The 20,934-nt window shown below is 39.9% G+C and overlaps 1 protein-coding gene across 1 annotated transcript; it reads left to right on the plus strand.

Annotated features, from left to right (window-relative positions):
• Nucleotides 1–3,120: 3,120 nt before the first annotated feature.
• On the plus strand, nt 3,121–20,359 carry FKTN (fukutin). The gene is made up of 10 exons (XM_042866295.1): nt 3,121–3,156; nt 3,299–3,487; nt 3,980–4,039; nt 8,342–8,545; nt 10,101–10,378; nt 11,662–11,794; nt 12,886–13,015; nt 14,115–14,248; nt 16,229–16,356; nt 19,742–20,359. The coding sequence occupies exons 2-10, from the start codon at nt 3,383–3,385 to the stop codon at nt 19,953–19,955; spliced, it is 1,386 nt and encodes a 461-aa protein (XP_042722229.1). The 5' UTR covers nt 3,121–3,156; nt 3,299–3,382; the 3' UTR covers nt 19,956–20,359.
• The last annotated feature ends 575 nt before the right edge of the window (nt 20,360–20,934 follow it).

The following is a 20,934-nucleotide window of genomic DNA, read 5'->3' on the forward strand; positions in this document are numbered from 1 at the left end:
TCCAAGAGCTTAGAAATAATTTTTTCAGCTACATATTAGAACTGCTTTGAAAGTAATGCCTCCTAGTTTATTATGTTGGCTCACAGTGTCAGAGGTGGTATGGTAGTAAAAGTTAAGCCTGGGAAGGAATAACCACATGCATCAGTATAGATTTGGGACTGGCCTGCTAGAAAGGAGAAAGAAGCTCTGCAGAGAATGCTCCAGGTGTCCTGGTGGACAACAGGTTGGCCATGAAATAGCGGTGTGCTTTTGTGGCCAAGAAGGCCGCAATAAAAAGAATGTGGTCATCAAGTCAAGAGAGGTTCCAGCACTGGAACAAGCTGCCCAGAGAGGTTGTGGAGTCTCCCCTGGAGATTTTCAAAGCCTACCTGGATGCTTTCCTGTGCAACCTGCTGTAGTGAACCTGCCTTTTCAGCAAGTTGGAATCAATGGTCTGCAGAAGGTCCCTTCCAACCCCTGTGGTTCTGAGATTGTGACATAATCCTTAAATGAACAGCATCTGAAGCTATCACATAGACAGTTGTTACTATCCAAATCTCAAGTATTTCTTCCTTATTTCTTTAGTTTTTGGTTTTTTTTTTTTTTTTAGTTGCAGTGAACATCTGAGTAGAGCTCAACTGCAAAGATGTCATTGTCATGTGAGATTTGCATGCCTGGGCCCTGATGGTGTTTAGAGAGAAGGATTATGATGTTTGCTTCTTATTTTGGGACTTATTCTTTAGGCTGTGGTTAATAGACTCCTAAATAGCCAAGTGCCTGTTCCTACTACCTGGTCATCTGCTTGGTTTTGGATGTCTAGCTACAGTTTCTGTTTAAATTTACCCTACTATAAACATTAATTTTTCTTTCTGGAGCAGAAAGTGTGTAATGAGAGTGTAATAAGAGAGGTCACAAGGTGTTCCCCAGGGCTCAGTACTGGGACTGCTTCTATTTAACATCTTTATTAATGATCTTGATGAAGGGATTGAGTGCACCCTCAGTAAGTTTGCAGACGACACCAAGCTGGGAGGGAGCGTTGATCTATTTGAGGGGAGAAAGGCTCTACAGGGGGACCTGGATAGATTGGATTGATGGGCTGAGTTTAACTGTATGAGTTTCAATGAGGCCAAGTGTCAGGTCCTGCATTTTGGTCACAGCAACCCCAGGCAACCCTACAGGCTTCAGGAGGAGTGGCTGGAAAGAGGCCTGATGGAAAAGGACCTTGGTGTACTGATGGACAGTCGGTTGAGTATGAGCCAGCACTGTGCCCAGGTGGCCAAGAAGGCCAATGGTATCCTGGGTTATATTAGGATAGTGTGGTGAGCAGGACTAGGGATGTCATCCTGCACCTGTATTCATCATTGGTGAGGCCTCACCTCAAGTACTGTGTTGAGTTTTGGGCATCTCAGTACAGAAAGGACATTGAGGTGCTGGAGCAGGTCCAAAGTTGTTGTCGTATAAAAAATGGCAGCAGACAGGCAGCCTGACAGAATGGTATCTGACTTGGAAGTGGGAGTGAAGCAAAGGTGTCTCATTGAATTCCTCCATGTGGAAATAGTGGCACCCACTGACATTCATCGACACTTGCTGAATGTGTATGGAGATCAAACAGTGGATGTGAGTGGATGAAGCAATGAGTGGTGTGTTTCAATAGTGGCCATAGAGGGTCATTTCTGCTGGAGCTGATTTTTACAGGCCTGCATGCTGCACTCTTGCTCCCAGCTAGAAAAAAAATGCATAGCTAATGGTGGTGATTGTATTGAAAAAGTGTTTTGTAGCTGAGAAAGAGCTCTATCAAATAGTATTATCTTTGTATCTATTGTAGTTTCCATGGAAATAAGAGGCGTTGCTTTCAGAGCAACCTATGTAATTTTTTTCTTTAATGCTTAGTTTGAAGGCAGCATGAAGTGTTTCATACTGTGATTCTTTTGACTTGCAAGTTTTAGTCTAACCAATGTCCTAAATTAACTTAACATGTGACTTTGTACTCTTGAAAGATAAATTTGTTACAATAGTTTGCACAGATTTCAGATCTTTGCTGCTAACAGCTAGTTCCATTGTTGGTGTTGTGTTTGTTTTTTTTTTTTTTTTTTTTTTTTTTTTTTCCAGTAAATGGGGATATGAAGAATTGCCTTAAGCACTTTAGATTTTTTTAGACTTTTTTTTTTTTGAGCTAGTGTCTGTTTTGACTTGAGTACCAATATATTAGTGATACAGTTGATACACTGTTTGTACAAAGTATATTAATGATATTTGTAAAGAACTTGCTCTGAGGGTAAAGAGAGATGCATGCAGCCTTTGGAGCTGCTTTTCCCAGAGGAAGCTTCAGGGATAGGAGGGATGGTTCTTTGGCGGGGATTATCTTCTGTCTGATGCAGTAATACAGCTGGTGACTTCAATACAGAGCCTCACTGCTCTGGAGACAGACTGTTTGGTTGGCAAGTCAGGGGAGATCTTCTAAATGACCAAAATGAGATTTCACTACTACTTACTTGAGCAGTTACTGGTAATATTTCAGCGTTAAAATATCTTCAGCACAACCTGTAAGGAACTGGAGGTTTCCCTCGAATGAATATAGCAGAAGGTTATCTTCATTTCTGTGAGGTGCACAAATTTAGGAATGCGGATTGCAGAAAGGATGATGTAAAAGCATCCAGCTGAGAGGTGTTCCTTTAAGTACCAAATTGAGAAGGCAGAAGGGGACTTGTCTTTCTTCCCTCATTGCTTTTTCTCCGCAAAGAACGGCACGAAGCTATGGCACAAACCTCCTTCGCTGCTTCTCGTATTCAGACAGAGGCAGACGTTCTCCCCAGTTCACTCCTGCGGGCCGGGCCGCTCTGCCGGATCTCATCTCATCTGCCATCACACTTCGGCCCATCCCTCCGCAGCCCCCTGCCCGCAGACCCGTCGCCGCCCGCTGGAGGCAGGGCGCCTTCCGCTGTCTCTGACGCGTGTGTGTTGCCAGCGTTTTGTATTACTGAATAAAGCTGAGAGCTGATGCGCACACCTCAACCTGTAGCACGCTGCCTTCATTGCCGCGCGGGCGTCCCGGGGATGGGGGCGGGGCGGGGAGAGAACGGGGGGAGGAAGGGCGGGCGGGGGCTGCGTTGCGCCTCAGCGCCAGGGCGGGCGCGCATGCGCGCAGCGGGCGGCGCGGAGCGGGTGGTGGAGGCGCAGGTAAGGGCGGCTCTTCCGTGCCGCGGGGGGCCCGGCGCGGGGGCTGGAAGCTCGGCGCTGCGATGTCCGCCAGAGTGCAGCTGCCGCGGCCCGAGTGGCGCCGCAGGGCCGTGCGACGCTTCCCTCCCGCGTTTCCCCGCAGGCCGACGGCGGGGCGTTGCGCAGTGGGGAAGATGACAGGCGCGGAGCTGCTGTGGGGCGGCGTTGTCGTGCAGCCCCGGGACTGATGCAGAAGGTCAACAAGAACGCGGTGCTGGCTGTGCTGAGCCTGACCAGCCTGGTGTTCCTCCTCTTCCAGCTCTACTACTACAAGTTCTACCTGTCGCAGAAGGTAAAACCAGGCGCCCGCCTTTGGCTGCTTTCCTACAGTCTGTGATGGTGAACGAGGCCGTGGTGATGCGTACCTCATGGTCTGTGAAGGCTGAAAGCTGAGCAGCTAGCAGCCGTGACTTCACGGCGTCAATAAGCGCCAGCAACGCGAAGTTGCTTTGCGTCTGGGAAGAGAGAGCTCTGTCCTGCTGCTTTGCCCCCGTGGTGCTTCCCGTGGTGCTTGCCTAACGGTGCTGGTGTTTGTCACCCTGCTGTTGACCTCAGTGCACAAACCCGAGACCTGATCCTGTCCACACAGCTCGTGTCAGCCTATCTAAATAATAAATACAGCAGTAGGCTTCGGTTTCTAGTAGGCTTCTAGTGCTGTAGGTGGGTAACAGTAGGCATAATCATAAAGGGCTAACTGGATAAATGCCCCTGAAAATATTGTTAAGAGGTCATAAGCAGGTATTCAGCTGAAACTTATTTATTTTCCTTTTTTTTTTTTAAATAGAATGGAGCAGTTTTTTCAAAAGCCAGAGGAGGCCAGTCCGGCCAAGACAACACTAGATGGGTACGTACATCACTGACTGCATGGTTCCATTGCGGTTCTCAGAGAGCTTACACAGAATTGCACGTGCAAAGCCTAGAGCTCTTGCCTCTTCACTGGGGGTGCTTTAGTGTTAAGAACTGAAAGATGCTTCTTTCACTGAGTGAGGTGGTTACATGTTTCAAAACTGTTCACTGTGGAGTTGAGACAGAGTTGCAGCGTAATAGCTATTCCGTGTGCAGTCCTTTGCTGCGTTACACTCTTAGGATCAAGTCTCCTGACTGAAGTTTTGATCTAGGCTTTCACGTGCTTTCAGACAAAGTATTGAGAAGATTGGCCTTTTGGTCTGTAGCTTGTTTGATAGTATCATGATAGAAGAGTCAGCAGGTCACAGGGTAGTACTTCTTTCTTGCTGCATGCACTTAGCCAGCTGCTAAGTGGTCCTTGTTACGTGGTTATGATGGATCATAAAGCTCTTCACAAGCAGGAAAATTATGCATTTCAGCATTTGCTACTTGCTGCATTCCAGCATTCAGGACAAGTGTTAAGAGTGCCCTTACACACTCAAAATTGCATGCTTTAGTTTATGTTTTACTGAAGATGTGCTGGATTCATTGCAGCTAGAACATCACACTGGTCCTGGGAAAGGAAAAGTCAGTTGAATACAAATTTGTATGTGGTGTACCTAAGTACAGATACTCAGGTACTTGTAGTTAGTACTTATTTAGAGAAGTCTTTCACTGACAGATCTCCTCCTGCAAGAACAGCAAAGGTGATTAAGGAGAAGCTGTGCTGGGAGCTGATTGCCCTTTGCTTTGGATGCAGTATGATGATAATAATGCTGCTAGTTAGCAAAATAGCCATTTAAGTGCCTTGTTTCTGCTGAGCAGAACGAATGGTGTTTGTATTAAGAACTGTACTTGGAAAAAATCCAAACCAGCTGTTCTGTGGACTGCTTGCTGGCACAAAGGCTCTTGCAATTCTTGGAGTTGGCATCCTCTTTGGAACCACTAATGTGGTGTTAGGTGATAAAGTCACAGTGGAGCTTCCATCCTGCCATTCTTTAGGCAGAATTCTCTTTAGCTCTAACTTGATCTAACAGGTTTATCTGTAATTGAGCAGAATGGTCCATGGTCCCATTTTTTTTACTTTAGAGCTCCTTCCTTTTGAGTCCCTGCATGATGAGTCCAAACTACTCTATGTGAATGAGTTTCTGCTTGATACTATGATTATTTCTTCCTGCTAATTTAAGTTCCAAGTAGAAACACCTGTTTTCCTGGAAAAGTAACAAGAAAAAAAAAGTAGACATCTTTGTACAGATTAGTTTCCTGTTCATCAGTCTGATCTGCTTGTTGTAATTACAGAAATAAAGCTAGCATATTACTTACCTTTTGGCTGAGTATTGTGGAAATCACTAAAGGTGTGGGCTTGCCTCTGCTTGTAAAGCACATGTAGTGTGCTGCTCTCCCGATTATATCTGTTGATCCATGTTCTGCCTTCACTCGTGTTTTTTCACCTCTCTGAAGTCAGAATCCTGTGCCAGTATTGGAAGTTGGAAAATGAAATCCATTTGGATGGACTCAGCAATTTCATTGTAAGAGTATGAGAGCTTGAGTTGGAAGACCAGGGTCATTTTGGTGGACTAGTAGCTTAGACAGCAGGCCTTTTTGTTTTTCCTTTTTGTGCCTCATCTAGAAACCTTGAGATATAACAGACATAAAGCCTAGCAGTGCTGTTATAAACATTTTTTTTTTCCTTATTTGAACTGTGTTTTCCATCATGAAATTTAATTCTCACAGTTAAACATCTCAGCTACAATTTTAATAGCAGTTGCAGTTGTTACTGGTGTAAATTGTCCCTGTGCTATGGACATTTAAATGTACTTGATCAGAATTCTCCTCTGAGTCAAGTCAGTAAGTCCTCTCCCTACGCACAGGGCCTTCTTGGTACATATTTTACTCTTTAGGCAGTGTGGACACAGCTGAATGCCCTGTGTTCTTCCTGCCTCCTTGCCAAATCACGCTTTGTGCACCAAAGGTGCATCAAGGATAGTTAATGTTACTGATAGACAGTGGGCAGCGTTCTTTCTTATTAGTGGTGTAAATGACAGCAGGTGCTCAACACTGTTCTAAAATTTATCTTCTATTTCCACAATTCCTAGTAGTGTTAAAGTAAATCATAGCTGACTTTGTCTCTCAGGAAAAATCATGGAAGAAAGAACTTCATTTCCTGAGGATGTTTTGTGATTAGAGTAAGTTTATTCTCTCCACTTACTGGCAGACCAAGCTAAGACTGTCACAGTGATTGATTTGTAATTGTGTACGAAGATTTAAGCTTTCAGGATTCATACAAGTCTTGATTTTTTATTTTGTTTTTTATTACTTGTTACTTGCTAAAGCCCTTCCTGTTTTTGGTTTAGAGTGACTGCATCGTGCAGTCTGTGTTTGCATGAAACATTACTGTTTGAGAGCATTCCATGAAGGATTAGTACTATACTTATGAGCTGAAAATGTGATTGCCTGGGTCTTTTAAATGATTCTGTAAGGACTGTAAAGTTTCCTTCTTTCTCTCATTTGCCATTCTTTGTTATGGTTGCTGGGTGGTTGCCTTTTTTTTCCAACAGGCATAGCCTCCTTCTTTCCAGCAGAGGTCTCTGTTGAACCTAAGGTGTTAAGCATAAACTCAGTTGAAAATGGTGAGATAGGAGAGATCTGTTCTGTCTGCGTGGAAAATCTGCCACAACCTATTTGTTGCAATAAAGGCCAGGCAACCTGTGTGTACTTGCTTTTAACTATTAACCGTATGATCATTCTGTTAGATCCACAGAAGCGGATGCAAGTTCAGCACTTTCTGCAGAGTTGAGCCAACTAGATCTGGTTGCTTCAGCCTTTTGCCAGCTAAGCTTTCAATAGCTCTAAGAATAGAAATACTGCAACCTTTCTGGGCATCTGATCATATACTGGGAAAAAATTCTGCTAACATCTGATTGCATTTTCCTGTTTTCTAACCATGTGCCTGTCAACCTGCAAGAGTACACCTCTGAGAAAAACTTGGCTTCATCCTCTCTGTACCTCCTAGTTATGTGGTATTAAAGGCAGAACTAGATCTCCAGGTTGTGTCTTCCTAATTCCGGTCTTTGGCACTTTGTAGACTGCCCTTGTTTTAACCTAGAACACTTAGGTACTTTTCTGCAGTTTCTCATGTTCAGTTGCCCCAGCCTTTCCTATTAGGTGAATTTCACCCATGCCACATGCCAGGCTTTGCCTTTGCCCAGATTGTCCTTGTTATGCTTCCTGTCACCATCAGTATGAGTCACTGGACCTTTTCTTGGTCTCTGTGAATGGCAGTCCTGTCCTCCAGCATACTGAATGATCTTCTAGTTCAGTGTAGTCTACCAGATTTCTGAGAATGCACTCCTTGCTACTGTAGAGATTATTAATAAAGTTACAAAGCAGTGTTGACTAGGACTGAACCCTGCTGAGATGCCAGTAGTAACCAGCGCTTGGTAGGACATGGTACCAGGCCTGTGCCTGCTGGTCAGCTGGTTCTCCATGCAGCTTCTGTTGTACTTACCCAGTACATATCTCTCCACTTGAGGTTCAGGGGTACTGTGTGGGAGTAGGTCAACAGACTTGCTAAAATCAGAATGTGAACAGCATCCATTGCTCTCCCCTTGCTCACAGAGCTAATTATTTCTTCCACGGCAGCTGAGGTCATTAGGTGCAGTTTGCACTTGGCTGACTTTCGCAGTCACACTTTTGACATCTGTATGCTTACGTGTAACGTTACAGGGGCTTTTGCTGCAGAAGCTTTTTGGGGATTGAGATAAAACTGACCAGAGTTCCCCAGAGCCTTCTTTCTGGAGTTGGTATGGAGTTTAGCTAGACTCGAAATGTGCCAGAGGAACCTCAGAAGGACATCAGCCAGTTCCCTCAGCGCCCATATGTTCCATCTACATCTGTCACCTGTTAGTTTATTTAAGCGCTTTCCAACTTGATCTGGAACTGGAAAAAATCTAGAGCTTAATTTAGAGGCTATTCTAGATTACAGCACTCTGAAGCGCTTTAATTTCTGGAAATTTTTCAGTGAATATGAAAGATTTTTCCTCTAGTCTTAGAGATAGGGAGTGCTTGAGAGCAGGCTGCTCATCTGAAAGAAGAAATTTCAATTTCTGCAATTGTTTATGGAAGTAAAGGCACACTCAGATGAGATAAGGCACATTGGGAGATAAGATTTCCTTTTATCAGTTGGTCAAGAGTTAATGTACTGATTCATATACACTTACAAATGATGTTTCTAATTCTAGTTTTCTCCTCTGTTAAACAGCATGTGGTTAGGAAGTTCCTAGGCTTAATATCCAGTCACAACATACCAGTGTATTTGATTGATCCTTTAATTCTGGGACTTATTGATAAAGACATTGAACAGATCAGAAGTTCTTCTGATGGTCCTAGTCCAGAATGCAAGTACTTCTGTGCTCCAAGAGACTTCACTACATTTGCACTACTGGACAAAGCGTGGAAACATGAAGTGAGTTTCTTTTCTTCAGTTCACATAGTGTATTTTAATGCATTTAACTGTTCTAGGATTTTGTGTCATCATGCTTCCATGTTTGCTTTAAGGACACAGAATTTGCTGTAAATCTCCAAAGAATGATGGTAGATGAAACTCTTTTAAATTAAAAGGTATTCACGTACTAGCCTTTGAAGTTTTAGAAACACGTGAATTGTTGAAAGAGAATGGTAAACCTGGCTTTGAAGAAAGTCACACAGTTGATTTGAAAATAGGTATTGAGAGCCTATTGAGATAACAAAAGGTTCTTAAGAGGCTATCTGCAGTATTTGGAAGCAATTGTATTAAGGTGGCATCCCCCAAAAAGAAAAAGAGATTGATATTTTGAAATGGAAGGGGAAATCTTTAAGCCTGTTATGTAGATAGAGCCATAATAAATGTTGAATCTGGAGATCTGTTGATAAAATGCAAGTATTAATGTGACAGGGCTGGAAAGATTATGATAATCTGCTCATTTACATTTATTTTAGTACATCTGTGTATTCGCACCATTTTGTTTTGTCACCTAGTATAGTAGCACCTGGTGCTTTTCTTCAGTAGCATGAGATTTTTAAGTGGATGCATTTAAAAGTGGGGATATAGTAGGGGATGAAGGACAAAATTAAATCCAAGATAATTTCCTCAGCTGTGGCATCTGGAAATACATACGGGGTTAAATTATACAAACTACAGATGCCAGTGATAAACAGCTTTTTTCTTTTCCTCTTTTCATTCATGTCCCTCTCCACAACCCCATCAAGAAATATTAAAATGATCTGTAGCCATTTTACTGAAGCAGTCCTAAACAAGCAAAGAGTGCTGATGCTCCATAGCTGATCAGACAATGGTTTTACTATTGTCAAGAAATTAAAGGAACTGAGAATAAGATCGTGTAGCAGAACAGTAATAGAACTCTGTCTCCACATTCCTTTGTAGCTTATTTTTGCTATTTGTATAATGCAGAGGAGTAACTGAAAGGGTTGTCAGGTGCTGATTGATTAGTTCTTACCAGGCAGAACTTCATACTCTTTTTTTTTTTTTTTTTTTTTTTGTTTGTTTGTTTGTGTGTATGTGAAAATAGGAAAGTCAGTGTCTTAACATTAATATATTTAAAATTTTAAAATCTGTTGATAACTGTGTGAGTGCTTTTATTGCAGTAATGAAAATGGCTTTTAATTATGGTAAAGATTATGGATTACACTTCATATTATTTATGTATTTATGTAGAGTTTCAACGAAGAGTTTTTTTTGTTGATGCTACAAAATGCACAATGTAGTGGCTGAGAAAAGACAATGTTCACTGTGTTGTTTTATTGACAATTTGCTGGTCAAAATCTAAGAAAAGGAAATACAGCAGTTGGTTATGGTTGCTAATCTTTATGTTGTAACAAATTGTTGAGTGATTGATGCTTAAATCTGATTAGAAAATGAAAAATGGGAATAATGTCAGTTAATAAGATTAGCATTCAGTTTTGGTTTCTCTTCTGTTTAGCTTCTCTCCCTCTTTCTGCCTTTCTGCCTCTCCCGTTTTTAGGTGGGACTTTTTAGAACTGCTGAGAAGATGGGGTTCCAGTGGCTAAAGGTTCTAAACAAGGACCCTCGCTTGGATGGGATGGATGACCTGTCTGGCACTGAAATTCCCTTGCACTACATTTTTAAACTGGCGTCTCATGCCATTCACCTGGTGGTGTTCTATGAGAGGAGTGGTAATTTCCTCTGGCATGGCCCCCTAAGGCTCAAGCAACATATGGACAGAAAATTTGTGTCTTTCCGGAAGCTCCACTTTGGTCGCTACCCTGGAGCGTATGAAAGGTGAGTCCACAACAAAGGAGGCAAAAGGCTGTAGCATCATTTCCAAAATAATTTCTTTCTCTTGTATATTAAGTTGGCCTTTTCTATAAATTTTAAAATGAATCATGAATATTTTAGCTCTCGGAGTGCCTGGAAGGTAAACTTATGAAGGTAAATCCAATATTGGTTATTGAAAACGAGAGTTTCTCATCATTTGTAAACGAGAAATGAGAAAGGTAAAGCTAAGTGGCAGGAGATACAGTAATAACTGGTGCGTATTTGGTGTTCTTCCTGCAATCACGTGCATCCAAAATTTTAATGCAGATATGAAAATGGGAGGCAACACAAATTTGCTTAGTAATAATGTAATAAATGACCGGTATTAAAGAATGTGAATAAAGAGAAGTGACATTTGTATCATGCAGAAAAGCAGCAACAAATACTTCGTAATCTAGATTTGTAAAGTGCTGCTCCAACTCCTTATTTGCACAAATGTTTGAAATTATTTGTCCCTAGTCTTATGCTTAAACTTTGCATCCCATTGGTGAAGTTACTGTAAATATCTGCCTTTTGTTAGAGCACTCTCAATAGCAACTTTTCAATTTTCAATCGTTTCAGAAAATACAGATGGTGGCAAATCTTGTCACTGTTTTCAAAGCCTAGCACGTACCACTATGCTTTGAGAGCAATATTCTTGTATGGCATGTGTTTATGTCATACTAAAACAGCCAGACATTTCACAGGTCAAAATAAATCTATTTATGGTTTTTTCCTTAAAGCTGAGACTACTTTTTCTTCCTTTTAAAACATGGAAGCTATATGGACTGTGTTCCTAAACATTTAAAAATGATTGTGTACGATGTTAAATACCTCTTTTCACTCATTGTGAAGACTTAATGGCTTCTAAACTTCAAAGGCAAACAGCCTCTGTGGACAGGTTGAAATTTGATTCTAAAAGTCTATCTCATATTTAGACAGCCAAATAACCTGAATTTTCAATGCACTGAGCAGCAGGTCTGAACAAATTTAGTGTAAGTTATGAAAGTTATAAAGGAAATGCTGATCTGAAAGGGTAAGTATGGGCTTACAGGCACAGAATTTCTTTTTAAATGAAATTTGGAAGGGTATGAGGATGTATTGAAGCTTTTGTTCCTCTTGTTTCTTAATTCATTTTGAGTAAGTTTGGACAGAGGAGTCACTGAGAGAGATGTGTTTTAAGATTTCGAGCAGTGCTAGAGGACAAAATGGCTTGTAGTTTCTAAAGGAGTTGAGTTGAGTAACCTATTATCTTTCTTTCCGTGCAGGCCTGAACTTCTGCTTGTTTCTATTGATGACTTAAAAGTTCAAATTCCAAAAAATCCATCCAGTTTTCTAGAAGAGATGTCACACTCTAGATTTCTTGAATGTAGGTACAGAGAAGCTCGGGCTTTCTTTCAGGTTAGTGGTAATCAAGTAGTGTCTCTGAGATATAATGCACATTTTCACCAGTTGACCCAAACCTACAAACAGTTCATCACTTTTCTATTTAAATGCAACCTTTCATGTGCATAAACTAACCCATAGGATCTGGGACTCAACATAACTCAGTACATGGTAATAAACAAAAACTTTAACTGAAGAATCACGGTCTTTCTTTTTGACTTGTGTGGTTTTTTTCCCCTTTTCTGAAGGGGTAACTAACCTGTGCACAGTTTTCTCATAATCTCACTGTTAAACGGATTTAATGAGATCTTTTGCATCTTGTAGTCTAAAATGTTACTTATGCATTTCTCAAAGTTCTGAACAATCCTTACTTTTACATTCATTTGAGCAATGTATTGCAATACTGTGTTCCTAGTTCTGATTTCAGATTCTCTGAAGCCTCCAGGCAGTAATTGCCGCAGGTAGAGAAAGTGTGCTTGGGAAAGCATATTGAACTTCAATACTGAAATAAGCAGCTGGCTTCTATTTTGAAAGTTATCGAGGTGCTTGTCACCCAGGAGCTCTTAGTAACATCGGTTCTGAAGTTGAGTGGTCAGTGCATTGTTTACAAGTTTGATTTGGCAATGTTTGCCCAGACTGCCTCCATGGTTTTGGCTTTTCAAGTTTTTAATTCGCGTTGCTGCAGTTTTGTAGCAGAAGTTCTGAACATCCAGTTGTAACACTTGGTGGCGCCAAATAAACCTGTAATATGCTCAAATGTGACTGCATCCCTGCTTTCCCCTAGGCTGTGGGTATTGGCTTCTCTGTGAGCAGAGTTAGGAGTTGTGTGCGTTGTTACCACTATCTTTGTCTAATATATGTAGTCTTATTCTGTTTTACTGTGACTTTACATTACAGTACTTTGGAAAAGACAAATATTGACATTTCAGAGTTGAAATTTGACCTGTGATTCCAGTTCCAGCATGTTCTCAAACTGAACTATGTGTGTGAGAAAAGATAATGCCCAGATATTAAATAAATTTTCAGAGGTCATTCTTTTTTCCTAAGATGCAGAAAAATGGATGGAGAAATTTGCTCTCTCATAGCAGCTAACTTTTGCTTTCCAGGTGTATCCTGATGATGCCTCTGTTGATGCAGTGGAATTCAGAAAAAGAGCAAAATCCTTGCTGCATTTAGCTGCCCTGACACTGAATAACTTGGGAGTAAAGTTCTGGCTGAGCAGTGGAACGTGCCTTGGTAAAACATTTTTAATTTATCTCAAATCTTAAACATTTTATCCTCTGCTGCATTTGTGATGTCACCTGAGGTTAGCAGCTGGAAGGTGGTTATCTGTGAAGTGTGAAGCAGATGTTCTGTTTTAGCTTTATTAAAATAAGGCCTTTTTCTCTTAACCTGATTTCCTGATTTCTCTTGAGAAACTTGTGCCTTGGAGATTGTGAGTGTATTCCAAGTAAAGCATTAAGGATTGCCAGCAGTTTCTGTGTTTCTCTGCCTGGAAAGTAATTATAAGTTCTCTAAGTTGTGTGGCTTACAATTTGTTAAGTGCTAGTTGGAAGATACAATGATGATCATATTTTTCTGATGTTCTTACAGGCTGTCACCTGATTTTCTTCCCATGTTTATCATTGAGCTTTTATGCAAATTTGATATCTATTTATATATTTTTAAACACAGGTCTTTTAATAAAAAACCTAGTAGAATAGGCACTACAAGCTTTTAATTCTGTTGAAAGTTGAAAGAAGTATCTTTCCTCTCCTTACTGAAATAGGTTCTGAAATAGGTTGTGTCACATATGAGCAAGTCACCTTTACATTTTTTGGCCAAGAGAATGTAATTTTCTGAATGAACAGTTACTGAAACTGCATTAATAAAACAAACTAAAGAATGTCTCAGTTCTTGTCTTAGTGTTCTGTGGTAGTGCTTCAAATCTATTTAAAGTAATTGTTGAAAATTGTAAGCATGGCTACAGCCCTACAGCTGTTCATTTCTTGTTAGATTTGGACCCAGATAAAGAATATACTTTCCTGAAGACACTTAGAATAGAAAGCTGAAGATATTTTCATTTTAGGAGTTAGTACTTTTTCATTCCTGTCTTCATAGAGAAAGGAGGTGGCTATAAGTGCCACTGTTAGTCCTTCTGTTTTCTTCAGTGTGATTCATTTCCAGATTCATTTGTTACCAGAGAAAGCAGGAGTCTTATTTATGACCTCATTTGAGGATTTCGGGCTGGTTACCCTTTGATAGGTCATTTTTGTACTGCCTTTGTTTTGTGATATATTTCTCATGCTCCAAAGTTAACTAATTCCTTTTTTTTCTTCTTTTTTTCACTTCTCAGGATGGTATAGACAGTGCAGTGTCATTCCTTACAGCAAAGATGTGGACCTGGGGATCTTTATAAGGGACTACAAAGCTGATATCATCCCAGCCTTTCAGAAAGCAGGATTACCATTAAAGCACAAATTTGGCAAGGTACACAGATAAGGAAGAATTCACTTAATATGTCTTTTTGTAGGTTAGTAAGTTTGAGTACTGCTACAGTTCTTTTACGTAGAGTTAGATATCTGATGTCTCCTCCTGCAGTCTAATGTTTTACCTAAACATGTAGACTTTCTGATTTTTCATGTTCTCTGGGACACTGTGTGAGAAGACACCATTCTTATTTCATTCTGGCTTCAATCTTGACTGGGGAGTCTGAATTTTACACAGAAGAAATTTTATAAAATTCTAGAGGGGTCTAATTTGTGTGAGTGCTGCTGGAGAAACTTAAGATAGAATTTGATATTGGATGTGGCTGATTTTAAGAGTGGATTGGTAACAGCTCTGAGATATCTGCGTCTTGTGTGCAAAAATAGCAGAAAGTAAAGGATTGCTTGAGGTAGGTACTGGGCTAGTCCATTATCAGCTTATGTGCACCCTTACTATCTTTTTCTGGAGTGTAAGCTGTAGAGTGGAATGTAAAGGTAGAAGACAAACAAAAGCACGGGGATGTGAGGGTTTAGCCACAATTAAAGTTATCATTGCTGGTGCTAGTGAGCATTTTATTGTCAAAGACGGTGCTATTGTAGGTGTTAAATGAAAATACTTACTAATCACTTGCTTATTCACTGATATTACTCTGCTCTTTTATTTGAGCCTTTTTAGCAAATGGCATTCTCAGGTGGTGGCAATTTCTGTATGGATTGCAGTAGGCTGTTGTATGACCTGTGTGAGGGTAGTTGGGAGCCTTAAGCAAGCCATTTTCTATTCCTGATGCAGAGCACATGCAGCTGTAAAAATTAATTTGTTGTGGTGTTAAGTGGACAGTACTGCTAGAGCTAACTTGAGTTTTGTGTGGCAAACCATATTGGTTTGTGCCGCAGTACAGTTAATTTTATTCTTAGTATCTGGTATGGTGCTACGTTTTGGATTTGCAACCAAGACAGTGTTAAGGACATCCCAGTGTTTTTATCTGTTGCTCATCAGAGCTTCTACAGCATCAAGCCCTTTCTGTTTATCATGCTCCCTTCTAGCATGGTGTTATTACACAAAAATTGGAAGAGGACAGAGGCAAATGCAGATAAACTGATCAAAGGGATATTCCATAAAAAAAGCTGGGATAATGAAGGAAGAAGGGAAGAGTATTTGGAATTATGGCATCTGTCTTCTCAAGTATCTGTTATGCATAAGAAAGCTATGATTACCTGGAATTTCCAGAACATCTGGCTGCCAATGGGAAGTAACAAACTAGTCCCTTATTTTGATGTGCCTGTGTGTGCAGCTTCTGCTTTACCAGTTACTGTCCTTATCTTGACCACAAGTTTTCTTGCTTTTCTTTTCACTCATTTTTCCTGCTCCATTGTCCTCCTGGAAGCGAGAAGGAAAGTGAGTCAGTAGCTGTGCAGTGCTTATCAGCATACTGGGGTTAACACAAACACAGGCACTTCTAAAATTCTTATCTTAAACCCCTACCATAATACCTTTTCTTTTGAAGGGGCTATGTTTAGGTGCTTTCCAAATAGAGTAGCAGACTTCATGGCAATGAAAGGTCATCATTCTCTGCTTTCGCCTGTTTTACCAAAAGCATCTAAATGGAAAATGGTTTGTTTTAGATTTCTGCCTTTCTGCACATAGCTCTTTTGTGTTCTCCTGGAAAACTGCTGGAGTTCTGGCTTACTTGCCTAGGCAGAATGACATTATAGTTGGTCATTGAATAGATAGCTCTGTGTTCACTTTGTGGCAGAAAGTAAGGAGATAGTGCCAGAGCTTTGGGGTGGTAAAGAGAAGTCAGTCTCACTGAGGTGCAGAAAATTTGTGGTTTTCTCAAGGCACCAAAAATAAAGAACTTGCTGTGGTGGTTTATTTTCTACACTTTCACTGCATTATTGAAAATAAATTTGTTCCCTGAAACCTGCTGGCTTCAGTAGCCTTGTGTTTTTATGAGTGCATCTAGTCTGTATTTCTGTCTTGCAGGTAGAAGACAGTTTGGAACTCTCTTTCCAGGGAGATGATGATGTGAAACTTGATATTTTTTTCTTCTATGAAGAAGATGACTACGTATGGAATGGCGGAACTCAGGCAAAGTCGGGCAAGAAATTTAAGTACGAACTGGAGTTATACCTCTAATTGGAAAGAAACTGAACAATTTAGGTTTTAGTGTTAGCATTCTGTATTGTGTTTTTTTCGTTTGGCAAAGTCTGTGCTTTTTGTGGTACGTATCAGGGAGAATCAGAGGAGTTTTTTGTACTTTGAGACTTCAGAAGTAGAAAGAGAACAATACCATGCCTTGCTAGAGAGGTGCTGGGCCTGTCGAATGCTAGTTTTCTTGCGAGATCTGAAACTTTGTCATGTCATGTATGAGCCAGATGATATCTGGAGTGTGCAAGGGCGAAGTTAAAGGTTTAAGATGAGAAAGAAGTCTCTTAAACCTTTTTCTGTTTTACAAACATGCTAAGTGAAAAACAAATCCTTAGGCATCTGTCTTGACAAGTGTTATGCCAGAAAGCCTCAGCTGTCCTTCCAAAGTAAACTCCATAGTTTTGGATGTTGTGGTAATGATCTGGAATACTTCATTGACTATAGTGATGTGACAGCAGTGCAGATAATTATTGCAGACCTTCTTGTTGTTCAAGTTCTGAGAATGGGATTTTAAATAGAATACCACATTTCTTGCTTCATTCTTTTCAGTGCTAAAACAGCAAATAAGTACAACAGCTTCTTAATCTATTCAGCTTGCTGAATAGAGGTTTTGATAATTAGATTTGTTTCTTTCCATTACCCATCTTCTCCCAGAGACACTTGTAGACTGGTTGAAAGCCTTGTTGACTTACATAGGATATCATTATCTTTCACATTTTGCCTGAACTGCATTTGCTTACTGTTAGCTAACAGGAGCTGTGCACTGTCATCCAGACAGCGATAGTGTGTGACTCCTTGCTGTAGATTTATTTGTTCTGAAATGATAAACAAAGATTGGAGAAGATACTTTGACAAGCAGAGTCAAAAAGTACACTTAAAAATAGACCAGGAGAAGAATTACTGGAATATTCCTGCATAGGAAATGTAATATGTTTTGTAGAATACAACAGTTTTATGGTTATCTAGAGCAAGCATAATGTCTTTTCTTCTTTTCTTTCTGTACAAGATCATGGAGGATTTTTTTTTAAATGTATTTTTCAGGCAGCTGGCCAGAAATGTACTTGTGTTTCATATCTGTTTTCATTCCAGTAAAGTTGACATCCTCTTTCAAAATTGCATTTCAGTAGCAGACTTTGGGACCCTCCATTTTTCTTAGCCATCACACTTTCGAAATTTTGACTAGCTGAAGTACAGAGGTCAATCCAAAGTGAAGTGACTGTTTGGTCATATTAAATCCTAAATCTCACCTGCTGTTCATTTGTATCAGAAGAGAGACTGATTGCTGCTGGATCATCACAGATCTGGAAGGTGGCTCTATGCAGAGATATTTATGTTTTTAATAAATGGAGGGTAAAATCTTTTTTTTTTTGTTTTTTTCCAAAAAAGCTAAATATTTTTGCCAATGTATTTTCTACATATCTTACTAAATAAAAGTATGAAGAATGGAATTATTTCTCATTTAGTCTAGAAAATATTTTTCAGTAGCTATTTTTCTTTTTACTTCCTTGGCAAGTGGATTTCCAAGCCATACAAATCTTGCTATGTGGTTTACATGTTTATGCATAGAAATACTCTCACAACACTGCAGAGGCAGGCAAACTCATAAATCCCCTGTAATTTTGTTTTTGAGGTAACAAGAACTGAAACTTTCTTTGTTTAGAAGATTTGTACTTGATGGTTTCATTCTTAGCACAGAATATATCTTTACAAAAATGTATCCCAATAATCAAATCTATGCTGTATGCATTAATCCTTAAAATGAGTTAATTCTGTAATTGCTTAATATAGAGGCTTTTCTGTAAGCATAAAATCTTTTCTGATTCATGAGACTGAAATTGGAAGAAGGAATGGTGATTGGTGTATGTGCACAAAAGCACCCAGCCCTGGCAAAGCCACTTGTAATGCCTGAACAGTGAACAAGGATCCCAGAGGTGAATACCTCAACGAAAGTAATACTTTTCATTAGGGAATATAAGCATTTTATTTCAGAATTAGTTAAATAATTTGATAGAGTTTCTAACTGGCTTTGAATTTGCAGGTTAGGTAGTTTAGTTTAAATTATCTGTTCATTTTCCTTAAAATTGATTACTTAGAGTTCATTCTTTGGAGGATGTATTATTTCAGCTGTGTGCTGATAGCTTTTGCTTATGCATGCATGCCCACTTCAGATAGATGAATGATTTCCTGGGTAAATAAGAAGTAAATATCTTCTTGATGATTATAGACCCACTAATAAAGTTTATTTATCTTGTTTCCCCTTTGGTAGCTGGCTTTTTTTCCCTCTTTTTAGTTCAGTTTAAAGCTAATTGTCAGTCCCTAGATATAAATTAAAAAGTGCTTGATCACTCTTTTTCACCTCCATTTAAAGCATGAAAGCAAGGTTGTTTTATTTTCTGAAACTGTTTGCTCAGCTCTTAGATGAAATACTGGCTTTGTACTTGGAGGAACTTGCTAGATTTTTAATTCATGCAAATGCACAAATCTTTTAACCCTTTCCTCAGAAGTGCTAACTACTTCTAATTCCAATTTTTGACCTGTGAAAAACAATGTTGAGAACACTTTTTTTGTTTGTTTTTTTTTTTTTCTGTGGAAGACTTAAGAAGCAGGAGTGATCCTCTGCAGGAATGGTGCATACGCTTTGGTTTAACATATAGGGTTCCTATCAGATGTCATTCTGACCAAGCTGTCAATTTCCAGTAGTATCAGCTTATCTGTAGGTGGGGCCTACACTGGGCCCTCTGCTGAAAAGAGCAGGCAAAAAACAAGGTGGGTTTGGTATAATATGTATTAATTTAAGTGGGCCACGGGGGTTTCAGAAAGTGCAGAGTGGCAGCTGTATCTTAATTCTTTGCAGCTGCTCCAAGTCTGGCACTGTTTAAGCAGGCACTGAAGGCAAATGGAATGCTTTGTTTCATGCGATTGAAGAAAGGTAAAAACTTGTTTATAAAAAATTATACCTTTGATTTCCAGGCCTGACTCACAGAAAAGTCTTTCATGCTGTATTTGAAATCTTCCTTCCCAAAAAACATGTCAAATATCTTGATATCCTTCAAACAAGGTAGCTTAATTTCAGTTTGTAAGTGGAAAGGTAGGGACAGGGACTAATTTCTTTTACAAGGGAGAACAGCAAGGGAGTAAACAGCAGTAGAATTAGAAATGCTCCTCCTTGAGAACATGTGGCAAATACTAACCAGCTACTGTTGATAAAAACCCTGTCCAGTTGGTAAATGATGCATCATAGGTAGGAAACTATGAAATAAGAAAAAAAGCTGCAAATGTAACTTGGCAGACTGACTTACATGTGCTAAGCATGTCTTCTGCTGGTGACCATGTCCTTCTGTGGTGCAGGTATCTCTTCCCGAAGTTTACTCTGTGCTGGACTGAATTTGTAGAACTCAAGGTCCATGTACCCTGTGAGACCCTGCAGTATGTTGAAGCCAACTATGGCCCAGACTGGAAGGTTCCTGTCAAGACATGGGACTGGAAGAACTCACCATCCAACGTGCAGTACAACGGTGTCTGGCCTGTCGATGAATGGGATGAAGTCATTCAAATCTACTGAAGGTCTCTCTGCTCCCAGAAAGTGTCTGGTATCCTTGAAATTGTCAGTCTGTAATTTCCTGTTTCCCAACTGCTACTTTTGTATCTCCTCATCTGTTTCCTGAAGAGACAGTTTCCATTTTTTGCAGATAATTTTACACGTTCATTGTGAGTTGTCCACATAGTTAAAGATTAAAGGCAGATTGTGGAAACTAAGGAGAAGAAAAGCTGAAAGTAAAAGTGTACAAAATCTTTCAGTAAGTGTATGGGCAGTTGACTATAAAGGCAAAACCCATGGCCAAGCTGCTTGATCTGGGGATCATCAAAACCTTGGGACCATTCACTTCTCAAGAAAGATAGGAAGGAAAATCCTTAAGATATTCTGTTTGGTTTTTTTTTCTTTTTTTTTTTTTTTTCTGAGGAGCTCACATGGATTTACAATTCTTAAACATGCAATCTGTGAGTCCCATAAATGCATTTAATTTGAGATTGATGTATTGCTACAGTATGTGAGGGGCTTGCCTCTTGGAGTGAAATGTTTTAATTCAGAACCTGTGTGACCCCCCTGCTCTGCAAGTGTTGTGTTCTGATGTAATATTAAGTGAAGGAAGAATCAAAAGCACAATCTGCATCAGAGATCTTCCAGTAACAGTTGTGTTTTTTTTTCAGGAACTAACTACATGTATTAACAACGGGGAATGTTAGGTGTTCATTTCTCTCTTTCTTAAAAACTTGGGGGCGTATGTTGCAGGAAAGTATTTCCCATTAAAATACACCACCTGGTTTTGATGTCCCAATTGGTGTTCCCTCTGCAGGAGCTGAGCAGACTTTAAAGGGTCATATCTATCACTGCTCTTCAGAAATGAGGGAATTGATACTTTTCTGTTAAACAGGGGCTCACGGAAGGTCAGTATGAATCATAGCTTTTTTTGTAAGTGTGAACAGAAGTGTGTACAAATACCGACTGCTCCATCGAATTTGCAACAGCATAATTGCAAATG

Source organism: Lagopus leucura, unplaced genomic scaffold, assembly GCF_019238085.1.
Source record: "Lagopus leucura isolate 7727_CA_CO unplaced genomic scaffold, USGS_WTPT01 Super-Scaffold_810, whole genome shotgun sequence".
Taxonomy (NCBI): Eukaryota; Metazoa; Chordata; class Aves; order Galliformes; family Phasianidae; genus Lagopus; species Lagopus leucura.